Source organism: Epinephelus lanceolatus, chromosome 22 (assembly GCF_041903045.1).
Source record: "Epinephelus lanceolatus isolate andai-2023 chromosome 22, ASM4190304v1, whole genome shotgun sequence".
NCBI lineage: Eukaryota > Metazoa > Chordata > Actinopteri > Perciformes > Serranidae > Epinephelus > Epinephelus lanceolatus.
The window spans coordinates 8602649-8618674 of NC_135755.1; the positions used below are offsets into that span (position 1 = coordinate 8602649).

General features: G+C 39.2%; 2 protein-coding genes across 3 annotated transcripts in view; one reads left to right on the forward strand and one right to left on the reverse strand.

The window, feature by feature from the left end:
* LOC117245897 (serine/threonine-protein kinase 26) overlaps positions 1-2750 on the reverse strand; it is a 43646-nt gene extending 40896 nt beyond the window's left edge. For both annotated transcript variants that reach the window (XM_033609502.2, XM_033609501.2), the window contains exon 1: positions 2424-2750. In XM_033609502.2, coding sequence (XP_033465393.1) covers positions 2424-2444 — 21 coding nt within the window. In that variant the 5' untranslated portion in view covers positions 2445-2750. The remainder of the gene's footprint in view (positions 1-2423) is intronic.
* Positions 2751-5553: 2803 nt separating this feature from the next.
* LOC117245932 (palmitoyltransferase ZDHHC3) lies at positions 5554-15672 on the forward strand. The gene is made up of 9 exons (XM_033609552.2): positions 5554-5707; positions 7028-7116; positions 10438-10511; positions 12621-12733; positions 12859-12920; positions 13099-13219; positions 13358-13430; positions 13671-13851; positions 13960-15672. Exons 1-9 carry the CDS (start codon positions 5583-5585, stop codon positions 14049-14051), a joined length of 930 nt encoding a protein of 309 aa, XP_033465443.1. The 5' UTR covers positions 5554-5582; the 3' UTR covers positions 14052-15672.
* Positions 15673-16026: the final 354 nt, after the last annotated feature.

Sequence of the window (16026 nt, forward strand, 5' to 3'; positions counted from 1 at the left end):
TAAACTCAACAGTGAACCTAGTTACAAAAGGGACATCCTAAGAGAAATAAACCAGGGCTGCGACTAGCCATTATTTTCATTATCAATTAACTGATTTGTCAAAACACTTCAGCCAAGAGTCAAAAATGCCCTGAAATTTCCCTGAGTTCAATGTGACTTCGTCAAATGGTAGCCTATGTCTTACTCAACCATCAGTCCAAAAATCCAAACTACTCGTATGACATAAAATTCATTCAGCTCTCACATTTTAGAAGCAAGAAACCAACAAATGTTTGACTTTTATTTGTCCCTTAAAAAACTGCTAAAACGATTATTCAATTCTCAAAATAGGTGCCATTTAATTTTCTGTCAGCCGATTAATCGACTAATTGTTGCAACTCTAATATAAACATCATAAGGTCTCTATATAGTCAGTATGGAGTACCAACAGAAGTCACTGGAGAAACCTTATGGAGATTTAAACATCATTGTGTCACTATAAACTCAGTGTAGAGTAGCAAATTTACATTATAAGTCTTTGTAAGTGTATTAGGGAGTCATCTTAGGAAACATAAACACCATAAGGTTGCAATCAACTCTGTTGGAAGTTCTTAAGTCAAATCATAAGTCACATGGGTATAACCTAATGTATCGTAGCTTAATATATAGCCCCAAAATAAGCCTTTGTACGAGTATCATAGGGACATAAGAACATAAACATAAATCAAAACTGAGTGGCAAAGTCACATAATGAGTCTCTGTAGGAACATTGTGGGGAAATCTTAAGAGATTTAAACACCATAAGGTCTCTATAAACTCAACTTAGAGTACTAAAGTCACATTTGAAGTTACTTTAGGGGTATTACAGAGAGAGCTTAAGATAAATCAACACCATATGTTTCACTATGAACTCAATGTGAAGCACCACAGTCACATACTGTAGAGATATAGTTCATTATAAACTCAATATAGTAGCAAAGCCACATTATGAGTCTTTGTCAAAGTATTATAGGGACATTTTAAGAGATTTAAACACCATGAGGTCACTATAAATTCAATTTGGAGAAGCTAAGTCACTTCCTAAGTCACAATAGAAATGTTATAGCGTTATGTTAAGTGATTAAAACTCCCTGAAATCCCTATGAACACAGTTTAGAGTACTACAGTCTATTGTAAGTAGCTGTAGGCATACTGCATATGTAGATTTGAAGAGATGTAGAGTACAAAAATTGCAATGCAAGTCCTGATAAGACTATTATGGGGACATATTTAGAGATTTAAACACCTTAGAATCACTATAAACCCAATTTAGAGTACTGAAGTCACATTTAAAGTAACTTTAAAGATATCTTAACACTATAAATTCACTTCAAACTCCACATGAAGTGCCGAAGTCACATATACAGTATTTTAAGGATACATGAGGTAATATATCAGTAGTTCACTATAAACTCAATGTAGGGGAGGATAGTGACATTGTAAGTCTTTGTAAGAGTATCATGAGGATAAGCGAAAAGATTTAAACACCATGATGTCTCTGTAAACTTAATTTAGAGTACTAAAGTCACATTTGAAGTTACTTTAGGAGTATTACAGAGCGAGCTTAAGATAAATCAACACCATATGTTTCACTATGAACTCAATATGAAGCACCACAGTCACATACTGTAGAGATATAGTTCATTATAAAGTCCATAGAGAGTAGCAAAGATAAGTCTTTGTTAAAGTATTAAAGGGACATTTTAAGACATTTAAACACCATACGGCCTCTATAAACTCAATTTAGAGAAGCTAAGTCACCTTATGAGTCACTATAGAAATGTTATGGGGTTATTTCAAAAGATTAAAACACCTTAAAATCACAATATACTCAGTTTAAAGTCCAATCCAGGTAGCGAAAGGAATATTACAGAGATATCTTAAGAGATATAGAATACAAGAATCACAATGTAAGTCTTGATAAGAATATCACAGGGACGTGTTAAGAGATTTAAACACCTTAGAATCACTATAAACCCAATTTAGAGTACTAAAGTCACATTTAAAGATATCTTAACACTTTAAATTCACTTTAAACTCCACATGAAGTGCCAGAGTACATACATAAGGTAATGTATCAGGAGTTCACTGTAAGTACCACATAAAAGTCACATTACAGTATCGTGCTAGAAAATGACCCAATAAGAGTACTTTCGTCACCTTTCGTCACCTTTCGTCAAAGCGGTTGCGGAGATATTGGACGGTTAATGTGAATTTAAGAGACCTGGAGGTTTTATGTCACACACAAACACCAGGTAACCACTTTAAAAATGTGTCTAAAATGGCCTGTAGTTGCACCCTGTTCCCTCCACTTGTGATAAACTGGTTTAGTTTGGTCGTAACGACGAGAGAAAGAGACCAAACACACCTTCAAAATCTACCACCGCGTCCACCTTTCGGCTTACCTGCATACCAGGAACTTCCATGGTTACTTCGAAGTATGAACGCCCTTTTCCTCCTCCAGGTTTGTCTGTTTCTTCTCCTTCTTCTCTAGAGTCTCTCTCTTTTCGTTCAGTCTCCTCTTCGAGCTTTCTCCCGAGCACAATAATAAACTCCCCCCCAAAAAATCAACAGGTAAAACTTGGAGGTCTGGGTGAGGAACTGTATCCGATGAGAGCAGGCAGTGTGTTTGCAGTGAAGACAGAAGTGAACAAACTACAAACACACACACATATACACGCGCACACACACACACGCACACAAACACGTCCTGTGAGTGTGTGCAGCAACAAAAGTGTTGAGCAAACGAGGAGGATGACGAGTTGGTTACTGCCTACTGCAAGGGAGGAGCGACGGGGTGAGGACATGTCAGCTTTATGCAGGAGGAGGAGGTCTGCTGCCACCTGCAGGCCACACACTGACAGTGTCTGGATTTACAAAGCACCCAGCGGTATCTACACATCATGTCACACCTGACATAATAAATACTTCAAGGCCCCGGTGCTTCACCTGCTTTGATGGTGACGTAACATTTTAAACGCTGTATTTATAATTGTGACAAAGTGTTTTTATTGATTACATTACACTATCTAAAAAAGCTGGAAGTAGAATCAATTAAATAAATTTAGGCTCAAGATTGCCTTCAGGTGCACTCGGAAAATCCGACATTCAAGTTTTGTGCTTATGCACCTATGTATCGACTATAAAATGATCAAAATTTTTGATATGTATTATTATTGTTTAATATTTAAATAAACGCAGAACTTTTAAGGAGGAAAAAAGGAGAACTAAAAAATATTTAAGATAATAATAATAACAATATTCAATGTGTATTTTTTCATTTTTATTTTTTATTATTAGTTTTGTCTATAATAATATTAGTTATTAATATTTTTATTATTATTGTTGTTGTTTCAATGTGTATTCAATAAAAATAATATATTTTAAAGATACTATTTTAAATTATAACACAAATAGAAAACGTTGATTATAGAATAAAATTCTCTAATGCTTAAGTATATTTAATACTTTAATTTAATAATAATTATTATTATTATTATCATCATTATCATTTCAATGTGTACTTTTTTATTTTCTATTTTTATGTATCATATTATGTGTGTACTTTTTATGTATTATTATTTATTCTTATTATTATTTCAATGTGTATTTTTTCATTTTTATCTTTTATCTATTAGTTTAGAAAGTACCATAAATAAAATATATTTAGGCTCAAGATTGCCTTCAGGTGCAACTCGTAAAATTCGAGATTCAAGGTTTGTGCTAATGTACGTTTACAGTAGTGTACAGTAGTACAGTATTTTTATATTTGTTGTTTTATTTTATTTTATTTAACTGCATTTTTATTATTATTATTACTACTTTTATTGTTTTTTATTATTATTATCATTATTATTATTATTATTATTATTATTGTAGATATTATTATTATGGTTTGATGCTTTCTTGTTCTCTATATTTGTCTCTACTGGACATTACTTTATCTTGCCTCTGTGTTGGATACAGATTGCTACCTTTGCAATGTACACGTTACTTGTCCCTGAAAACCCAATAAAAATGCTTAAATAAGTTGTCACACAGTCAGGTGGTTTTAATTTTGCGAATCTATCTTTCAAGAAACAATAGGCAAAAAAAAAACAAAAAAACAAATAACAACATTTTTTTAAAAAATCAACATTATCAGATAATAAATATGATCAATTAAGGCATGGAAACAAAATAAAATGGTTTCCTGGGGTAAAAACTCCAAATAACAAAACCATCTTTTTAAAAATGTAATTTTGTTTTGTTTTGTTTTGTTTTTCAGTGAACTGGCCCTTTAAAAATTGAGCCACATTATGTCCTACGATCCCTGAAGGCAGCATCCTGTACTGTGTATACATAAAGGATGTAGGAGGAAAGTTCAGGTGAAACCAGTAAGATCACTGACGCCTCTGTTTATGCAGTTACTGTTAATGCAACTCAGCAGTTAGGAGCATTATTAGTTACACCTGTGCACTTTATGTCCCCTTGAAATATATGTGTAGTTTTTGTCAACTATTTTGATGATTGATTCATCTTATACATCTTTTTCTGACTAAAAAAGTGACAACATATTGCTTCTCCAATTTGAAAATTTGTTGTTTTATGTATCTGAAAATTGAATTTTTTGGGTTTGTTGGACGAAATACGGACTCAATGATTTTATTATTGTTGTGGCAAAATACAGGCTTAGACCAAGAATTGTTGTTGTTGCTGTAGCCTCCTCCACGCTATACACACAGAAAATGTAAATATAGATATACATACAGCTATTAATAAAATGTATATAAGAATAGTACATAATCAAAAAAACAGGCAATTTTTTTTATAATTAAAAGCAAACCTAAATTTTATTTACAAGAGACATATATGATTACATATGTACATATAAACATACATATATTCACATACAAAAATATCTAAATACGTGTAATATCACCGTAAAGATAGAATATGAAAATTTTAAATGAAAATAGAATATAAACAGTAAAATAGATAAATAGAAATAGAACAACCCAAATAAAAGCAGAACTTTTAAAGAAGAAATAAACAGAAAAGGAAAATTATATTCGAGAGAAACATGTACAGTTAAATAGGCGGTATGTACATAACTGTGTCTATATATAAATGTACATATTATATACAAATAAATCTGTAAAATGTGTTCAATATCACAGTTAAATTTAAATTATATCATAAATACCAAACTTTGATTATAGAATAAAATTCTCTAATGCTTAAGAATATTTAAAATATTCAAATAAAAATGTATAAACAATAAAAACGATGAATGGAAAATATTGCTACCTATATAAAAGCAGCAATAAGGAAGAATTAAAAAGGAAAAGTAACGTATTTCCAAGATATAATTGTTATATTTTCAAGCAATATACATAGTTAGACACAAAAACATACACATAGATATAGATATTAGAGCATGAAAATATAATTTGCAATATGCTTGGATGATGTGCGCCATTTTTTAAAATGAGTGAACTGGCCCTTTAAGAAGTGCCTGTGATTTCCCACGGTCCAGGAAGGCAGCAAGAGGCGGGGGACAGGGGGGCGGAGCCCGGCAGAAGATGGCGTCTCTGCGCTGTAGGCGAGACCCCTGCGGCGTTATCTGTCTGATTTTAACTTATTTCAGCGTGTTTTACGCGGACTACGTGGTCATACAGTATGTCCTCATCCCCGCCTACTCGGACAGGTCGGTACTTTGTGTTTTAATGTCGTTTAACCCCCTAAAAAACCGACATGGCGTCTGCTCCTCTGCGCTGTCTCCATTCATATGACAGCAGACAGGTCTGACAGCTTCCTCTCTGTCTCTCTGCCTCTGCTGAATCCTAACCAAACTTGTTTTTATCACACTAACACGTATTTATTTAAATCCAGGCGCGTGTTTCTGACGGGTTTTTATTGAGGTGACACCAGGTTACATGTGTGTTTCCGTTTGTTTACTAGCTGGGACCCGAAACAGTCAGCTGTAACGTGACAGGAGGTTTCAGTTGTTTGTCACGGATGCGTTTAAGAATACAGGGATTTACTGACTTTACACTTTTTTTTATTTCTATTAATTTAGCCTGTAGCTCTAGTTGACAGTGACACAGTCTCAGGCCAAAAAAAACAGTGCTGGGATGTAACTAAGTACATTTACTCGAGGTGTAGAGTACTCAAGTACACTTTTGTGGTGTTTGTTCTAAACTTATATATTTTTATTTTATGCTTCTTTATCCTTATCCTCCATTACATTTAAGAAGTAGCCTAAATATTGTACTTAAAACTCCACTTGCTACATTAATTTGTAAACGTCACGACTAATGTAGCGTTCAGGTGCGTCTCGGATAGTCCAATTTCCCGACTTTGGTGCGTTCATGAGCTTTATGTTGTGATATGGAGTAACAAAGACGCTTCAAAGACGATGTATTTTATTGTTCAGAGCATTTAACCTCCTGAGACCTGAATTTTTGGTTGGTATGCATTTTTAATTTCTCCTAGCTATTTGGGATCAGTAGGATAAAAACTAAATATTGTCAACGATAATAAAGTCCCAGTGTCCTCAAACGAGTATTTCCTAATTAACAGGGTCTAAGCTTGTTACTTTCGCTAAAGTCAGTCAAATTTGTTGCCATATCAAACTACAAACGTGATTAATCTGTCTGCTGTGAAAGTTTGACTCTACGTTTTTTCCCCCTCAAGTTAGCTATGTGTTTGTTTGTTTGTTTCAAAACTATTTTAATAATCTATTGATCATTTTCATAACTTTCCTGACCAAGAATGACAAAATAATGCTTTTCCAATTCGAGAACCTGTTTTTCCCTTTTTCGTATTATTGAAAACTGAATGTTTTTGGACAAAACAGCTTCTTTAATTTGTGTCTTTCTGGCATTTTGTAGATCTAACGATTATTTTGGAAAATAGCTGGCAGGTTAATCGATTAATCGCAGCCCTACACATAACAGAAGAGTTAATGAAACAACAAATGGTGTTTGTTTAGTGCATTGAGTCTCCTTCTCTAACCCTCTGACAGTGTTTGGTGTACTCTACATGGATCAGTGTTCAACCTGATTCTGCTGCTGCTGCTGGCCTGCCACTCCAAAGCTGTCTTCTCAGACCCCGGTCAGTAACTGTGAGGGTGTGTGTGTGTGTGTGTTCAATGTTCAGGCTCATAAGGCAGGAAGGAAATGTACGGTGGCCCTGAGAGCTCAGCACACTGCAAACACGTGCAAATAGAGGGTGCTTCTCAAAGTAAAGACTCCTTCCCACCTCAATCATGATAGAATAGTCCAAAGAGTGTGCAGGTGTGTTTCACTGGAAAGTTTCCGCTTCAGTTTCCAATTCCAGTTTCCAATTTCAAAAACAGCGGGAGAATTGGCCAGCCCTATAAATGAGACAGACTTGTTTGTCACTGAGTGAGTGATGACGAGGGTGTTTCCTTATTGGCTGTTGCTCTTTTGAAATGAATAGGCGCTGTGGCATTTTCTGTAACCAGGGGGCCACGACAGCGTGGAGGAATTAGCAAGCAAGCTAGCTGCAAGGCCAAGTGAACGAGTTCAAATATCTTGTAGTCCTGTTCATGAGTGAGGGTAGAATGGAGCGTGAGATGGATCAGCAGTTTGATGTGATGCGGGCGCTGTGCCGGACCATCATGGTGAAGGGGGAACTGAGCCAGAAAGCAAAGCTTCCAATTTACTGGTCCATCTACGTCCCAACCCTCACCTATGGTCATGAGCTCTGTGTAGTGACTGAGATCCCGGATACAAGTGGCCGAAATGAGTTTCCTTCGTGGGGTGTCTGGACTCAGCCTTAGAGATAGGGGGAGAAGCTCGGACACCCAGAGGGAGGTCGGAGTAGAGCCGCTGCTCCTTTGGGTCTAAAGGGTCAGTTGAGGTGGTTGGGGCATCTGATCAGGATCCTCCTGGGCGCCTCTTGTTGGAGACGTTCCAGGCACGTCCTCCTGGTAGGAGGCCCCGGGGTAGACCCAGAACATGGTGCAGGGATAACATACAGTACAGGCCAAAAGTTTGGACACACCTTCTCATTCAATGCGTTTTCTTTATTTTCATGACTATTTACATTGTAGATTCTCACTGAAGGCATCAAAACTATGAATGAACACATGTGGAGTTATGTACTTAACAAAAAAAGGTGAAATAACTGAAAACATGTTTTATATTCTAGTTTCTTCAAAATAGCCAACAGTTGTTCTAGAGATGGGTCTGCTGCTAGAACTCTGTGTGGCATTCATCTGGTCTCTGATCTGAGCTGCTGTTAACTTGCGATTTCTGAGGCTGGTGACTCGGATGAACTTATCCTCAGAAGCAGAGGTGACTCTTGGTCTTCCTTTCCTGGGTCGGTCCTCATGTGTGCCAGTTTCGTTGTAGCGCTTGATGGTTTTTGCGACTCCACTTGGGGACACATTTAAAGTTTTTGCAATTTTCCGGACTGACTGACCTTCATTTCTTAAAGTAATGATGGCCACTCGTTTTTCTTTAGTTAGCTGATTGGTTCTTGCCATAATATGAATTTTAACAGTTGTCCAATAGGGCTGTCGGCTGTGTATTAACCTGACTTCTGCACAACACAACTGATGGTCCCAACCCCATTGATAAAGCAAGAAATTCCACTAATTAACCCTGATAAGGCACACCTGTGAAGTGGAAACCATTTCAGGTGACTACTTCTTGAAGCTCATGGAGAGAATGCCAAGAGTGTGCAAAGCAGTAATGAGAGCAAAGGGTGGCTATTTTGAAGAAACTAGAATATAAAACATATTTTCAGTTATTTCACCTTTTTTTGTTAAGTACATAACTCCACATGTGTTCATTCATAGTTTTGATGCCTTCAGTGAGAATCTACAATGTAAATAGTCATGAAAATAAAGAAAACGCATTGAATGAGAAGGTGTGTCCAAACTTTTGGCCTGTACTGTATATCGTCCGGCCTTGGAACGCCTTTGGGTTCCCCAGGAGGAGCTGGAAAGCTTTTGTTGGGGAGAGGGACGTCTGGGGTGCTTTGCTTTGCCTGCTGCCCCCTGTGTCCTGGCTTTGGATAAGTGGCTGAAAATGATGGATAGACGGACGGGCTGCAAGCTAACTAGAGTATGGTCAGTTAATCAGTTTGGCCAATTAGTCTGCGCCCATAGAAGGTTTTACAAACTATCGTTAACAGCAGAACTTGGTTCTCATGGTGGCCGATCGATGCGCAGCCTCCACCAATCATGAGGGGACGTACATCACCAACCGGAGCTGAAAAGGGAAGGGTTGTGGGTACAGCTCCAGAAATAGCAGATCCCTTCTGCTTTATTAGTGTGTCTAAGTGAACTGTTCTTCATTAGACATATCCGCATGAAGTTTTGGGCTGGACCACAGCAACGAAGCACAGTCTGTGACTGAGTAAAAGACACCATTTCCTGTTTCAAATTCAAAGCCCTCTAGCATTTCATACACGGTCTAGCCTTATACTTAAAGACAAGCATGGCCAAGGATCGGCAATGCATCGGTGCCAACTCCATTTTTTTCAGAAACAGATTTTGTTGGACTGCTGAAATAAAATAGCTCAGACTTTACTTGCAAATTTTCCCTGTTTCCAAAGTAGGGGACAGAACCTATGCATTGTGCGCATAGGATTTTGGTTGCCTTAAGAGCGCTGAGGATAAATTCTCTGAACGAAGAACTCTGTCCTTGGTATAATTCGGAAGATCCTCGACATCTTTGTGAAGATTCTCAGTCATCCAGGTCATGGTAATCTTAAGTGTTGTATTGGAGGCCCCGGGGCAGACCCAGAACATGCTGGAGGGATTACATCTCATCTGGCCTGGGAACGCCTCGGGGTCCTCCAGGAGGAGCTGGAGAGTGTTGCTGGGGAGAGGGACGTCTAGGGTGCTTTGCTCGGACTGCTACCCCCACAACCCGGCCTGGGATAAGCGGATAAAAATGGATGGATGTATTTGGGACAACTTGACTTGCTTGAGTATCTTGAAGACGTTTCAGCTCTCATCTAAAAACTGGAGAAGCCTCTTGGATGAGCGTTGAACCGTGTTCAAGATACTCAAGCAAGTCCAGTTGCCTACGATGCAGCACTTAAGGATCCAAGACATCGGAACAGTCCTTAAGCGGGATTCGATGACAGCACATCCTTGAAATGCAGCTGTTGAAGCATCCTTCCTTGACTTTGAGAAGCAGTTAGAGAAAAAAACTGCCATGTGCATCACTCTTCAGCGTCCCCTGGAAACGGTATCTGTTGGCGTGTGGTGCTACTTGCAGCATGTCTGCCTTTGGTTGTGTTTTCTCTTATTTGCAGCTCTGTGTAGTCAAATTGGTGAAGGTGTTTTCTGAAGTTGCAGTGTGTTGAGTTCTCAGGGCCATTGCAGGAAATGGGAGAAACAGTCAGGAAAAGAAAAGACACTTCATTTGCCCTACGTGTTCGTGTGTTGTTCAGGTATGGTGCCTCTTCCTGAGACAGCCATAGACTTCTCAGACCTTCGCTCCCAGTCGTCTCGGATGAATGAGAGGGTGAGTCACATGGTTAAAATTCTCCTAATCCTTCTAATCTTACTAATTACACAAACTTTAGTCCGTCATTTTACTGCAGAGTCAAGTACAAATCGTTCAAAAACGTTTGAAGTAGCTTTAAATTGTTCCAGAAAGTCGTATCATGTAGTTCTGTGTCTGTTTGATAGCACAGAGCTACGTCAGCCGTTTCCAGCTAAGAGATAAAGTGAATCTTTCCACCTTGGAAATATTTTTGTCATGAACTCAACAGAGAGCTAAAGGCTAATAACAGGGAGCTCCTCTCTGATTGTAAGTCTATTATTAACAGCTATATATTTATCTGGTGGTGACTCCGTATTTACATCTTAACAGCTGTACTTATGTCTGCTTTTGGGCTTGTTATTATGCACTCATGAGCTTAATGGCAGACGCCTGTGAAGAGTTGTCTTGATGGTGTTACAGTGATGGGGATGACGTATGAATCTGTAGCTCGACTGAAAACAGGAAACTCTGAATGTGTGTGATTCTTGACTTAGCTTTTTGGGTACTGGCTGACCAGAAAAAAACAGCGTGAATCTCAAACGTCTGTGGGTGCTGGGATCAGACCTTCTTCTGTTGTTCTGGGTTCATAATGTTGGTAGACAGGTGTGGTAGAATTCCATCTACAAGGTACATTTTTAGATCTTTTAAGCCAATGTTCTGAAAGAATCAGTGGATGAACAGAAAATAATTCAACAAAAACTTTAATAATTGATTAACCATTTAAGGCAGTGTTTCTCCAATGGGAGTACAGGTACTTCTAGGGGCACGTTGTAGTTCTGCAGGGGTTACGTTAGATTGTGAGATTTATTTTCTTATATTAATTTTAAAGTTCAACAAAAAAATGTAATTGTTAATTCCATAAAACACAGTGTAATCTATACTAGCCATGCTACTTTTCATTGGTGACGAAAGCTTTGTGTTTCTTGCATACCTTCTTGGTGAATCCAGATATGGAGGAAAGTCATAGGGGTCCACCTCCAACAACAAGAAGAGCAATATAATTCAAGCCGTATGCTCAGTCCTTCTCAAACAGACAGCCCTTTCTGACAGGGAACTGAAGTACAAGTAAAACTTAGCAAGGCTCTCTTCAAAGCCAGCCTGTCTGTCTGGGAAGTAATCATACGACTGGATAGATAAAGGCAGATTTATACTTGTGCATCAGCTCTAAGCAGAGCCTACGCCGTAGCCTACGCACATGCCCTACGCCGCTATGAGCATTTATACTTGGGGATTCTGTGAAGTGCTGTAAAGTTAAGTTGATTCTAAACACACATTAAACACACATTAAACATGGCTTAATAGAAACAATTTCAAACACAAGTACACAAATCAGCTTCACTATAACTCGCAGCATTCACAGACGAACACTTGTCTTTATCTGGACACATTTTCCCAACAAGTACAACATGCTAACATTATTAGCACAAGCCTATGGCATTTTACATTGTATAAATTAGCCTAGTGGCTAGCAGACTTTTCCTCTTCTCATATGAAGCCAGCGACAACGCCAACATTTAACAAAGGTAATGTTACAAAATTCGGCTCCATTACAACTCACAAGGTTCACCGACAAAACAATTGTCTTATACTAAACACGTTTTCCAAACAAATAAAACATGCTAACGTTATTAGCACAAGCATATGACATTTTACATTGTATAAATTAGCCTAGCGTCTAGCACAGATTTCTTCTGCTCATATGAAGCCAGAATAAATCACACACAAGACTTAAAATGCTATTTTTGTGGAGCCTTTATTGTCTGGAGGTGCACATCAGGCTATGATGTAGGATACGGCGTAGGCTCTGCTTCGATGCAGAGATAGGTACGACGTTGATTCGATGCAGAAGTATAAATATAAAGTATAAACTTGGATTATACAGCTGGAGTTGTGCGAGAGTCTGTAAACAGATGTTTTGATCTAGTTTTGCTCTTGTTAAATGTGGCCCCCTATGGCTACAGTTCATCAAGGATTTTCTCCATTTTTGGATTCTCTGTCCACCGTGGAGACATGCGAGAAAAACAAACACTCCAGCAGAAACTGGAATATTTGTGTTTGAGTATCTGAGTACTGTCCGTCTGTTTTCAGGGCTGCGAAGGCTGGACGGTGTGCAGTCGCTGCGAAACCTACAGACCTCCCAGAGCGCATCACTGCCGTGTCTGTCAGAGGTGTATACGCCGCATGGACCATCACTGTCCCTGGTGAGACATCGCACACCGATCCTCTTTGTTTTGTAACTTCCGCTTTTCATCTCTCACACTTTGTCTCTTCCTCTTCTTTCTTTAGTCATCTTCTTCTCACTCACTTCCTGATTTGTGTATTTTAGGATCAACAACTGTGTCGGAGAGCTGAACCAGAAGTATTTTATCCAGTTTCTCTTTTACACCGGTGAGTACAAACACTGTACCACAGCATGCAGGACTTTTACTTGCAGTGGAGTTTGGTATTCGTGCTTCTACTTCAGTAAAGGATCTAAATACGTCTTCCAACACTGCTGCTACCACAACTACACCTGCAGGTGGTGCCACTGATGTTGTAATGGTGTACTGTGTATGTGTGAGCGCAGGCATGGCCAGTCTGTACTCCATGGTGTTGGTGGTGTCGGCCTGGGTGTGGCGGATAAGGAACGAGCGAGAGGGTGATGCAGAGAAGGAAGGGGAGGAGACGCCCAGCAAGCACCTGATAGTGTGAGTCCTCTGCGGAGTGAAAACAGGGTGGTCTTTGAAACTGAACTCTGGTGTTTCAGTGTGAAACAGTCTGTGAGTAGTTGTGTGTCGATTCTGATCAGTCAGCCTGCTGTTTCTGTTTCTTCCTCTCTCTCGTAGCGCTCACTACATCATCCTCCTGGTGGAGTCGGTGTTGTTTGGCGTGTTTGTCATGGTCATCTTCTACGATCAGGTACACACACACACACACACACACAAACTTGTACTTAACTTGAGTATTTTAATCTCATGCAGCTTTATACTTCTCCACACCTCAAAGGGAAATATTGCACTTTTTACTTCACTACATTTGTTGAACAGTGTTAAACATGGGAAAATAGGGTCCAGGTTGAAAAACTTTATTATATAAAACAAGTTAGGCCTCAAAAAGTCTTGAATCCAGTTTCCTGAAATGTAATAACGCTCCCTCCAGTTGGTCTCCATAATCACAGACGAGACTCCCATCGAGCAGATGAGGAACAGGCTGATGATCAAGGACCGGGGCTCTTCATCTTCATCCTCTTCCTCCTCCTCCGCCTCCTCTCAGCTGCCTCACCACCCCACACACACCCGCAAGCCAAAGCTGGCTCTGCTGCGGGAGGTTTTCGGAAGAGGTGGGTTTGTGTTTGTCGTCCACGGTTTGAAATGCACCGCTCACGACTGTTCTTATCAGAGCGTTCATCGTGCGTTTGGATCATTTCGGCACTGTGTTTTCTCTCCAGGTTCGGTCTTTTGCTGGCTCCTTCCTCTCCACTCCAGCCCTCCGTCAGTTGGCGGCATCACGTACTCCGCCCTGCCCGACTACGACGTCTGACCGCTGAGCTGTGAGGGCGACAGGGCGAGGAAAGGTTTTGCGTGTGTGTGAGAGTGAGTGTGAATTTTCTGCCTAACTATGATGTCTTATCTTTATCTTTGGACCTGAGAGCTGAAGAGGAAGGAGGATGAAGGGGGGAAAAAGACTGCGTGTGTGTGTGTATTAGATGAATGAATGAATGTATGAAGTGTGTGTGACTTAATCCCCCAGGACCTAAACGTGTTCAGCCTCAGACTCATGAATTTCCTTCCTGTCGTGACAGTGGAGCTCCGACAGTCCCCGTTTTGTCCCGATCTGCCAGCGTTGTTGGCATTGTTTTGTGGAAGAGTTGGCCCCTTGTGAACACTGGGGTTTGACTGATGTGGGTTTATACGCATTTTTTTTTTAACCCAAAGCTGCTGATATTGGATGTATTACCCTCCATGAAATTTAACGATTTTCACGGCCAGTAATTTCAGACATTCAGGGCCCCCAGGATGCACTTCCTGTTTGAACCAAAAGCCTCTGAAATAACATTCAGGCCATCACGAGACACCAAAACAGTCCAGTGGAAACTCTAAGATGCTTATAATGAAACACATTATGCAAAAATATTTCTGCATAAACACGAGAATCAGACCTAAAGAGGGTTTCTACGACTTTAATCAGCATCGACCTACATGTCAGTCTAACCCCAGTGCCATCTTTTGATTACGGTGTTTTTAAGGGAGCTGTATTTATATCTCTGACGCAAACAAGCATCAACTTCTCGAACAAAAAGCCTCTAAAGGTAGGTCAACTTCCTGTTTCATCAAAGTGTTTGTACATCTTCAACCCCTGAATGAAAACTGACCTTGTGGTTGTCAAGGTGTAACTTTGCCCCCAAAACGAGCTTGTGTTTTATGTTTTAAAAGTTTTATGTTTTCTTTTATATAGAATCAAATTCATTTTCCTGCAGCTTTAAATCGACACTGGATTGTGCATTGATGTGGAATTTTAAAGCTGGTACCAATATCTGATGTTTTCCCAACTGCATTATACTTTTACGCAGGTTCAAAACAGGTTGGATTTTAACTTTAAATATATGGCCAAAAGTATGTGGACACCTTTTGACAGTTTTATCCCAAAACCACTTTTCAGGCTTACCCCCAGTTTTGGGAACCTGCTGCAGGGATTTGCTCTTGTTCACTGAGGTCCAACAGTAGGGGTGGGAATTTCTAGGCACCTCACGATTCGATTCAATTCTGATTCTGAGGGCAACGATTTTGATTCTAAAACAATTCTCGATTCTAAAACGATTCTCGATTCTAAAACGAGCCAATAAGAAAATTTACCCTAGATATTGAAAAACATTATTGTAATAAAGCTGGGAATACATATCCAGTGCATACAAACTATATTACTTACTGTGGTTGAGAAGATACACTCCACCAGTCTCCTCCGGTCCATCCTCCTCATCCACACATCTCAATGGGACTCTCCTGTCCCTCGTCGATCTCCTCAACATTTCTCCTCCAGTATTTACAAAAGTAAAACTGACTATAACTATCTATGAACTGTAAAAACACGAACTATTGCAAAAAAGACAATGGCAAAACTATGGTGAAAACACAACGAAAACACGACAAAAAAACACTCAAAAGCTCTCAAAAAACCACAAATACTATTATTTACAACACTAAATATTATTTACAAAGAAAACACCACCCAAACTCCACTAAAACACTCCAACTTGCACTCTCCTCGTCAGCTGTCACTCTCCTCCAATTCCCTCCCCTCCTCCACAGGGAATGACATCACTACCGTAATGTATATCACTGAAAAGCTCTGCTTCTCAGCTTTCAGAATCCGTTGGAATTCCATCGATAGCGTGAATGGTCGAGAAGTTACAGTAATTTGAAAAATAAATATAAAAATAAAATCAATTACGAGTTTTCTGCATCGATGCTCGCATCGTTCAAGACAGAATCTCGATGCATCTAAAAATCGATTTTTT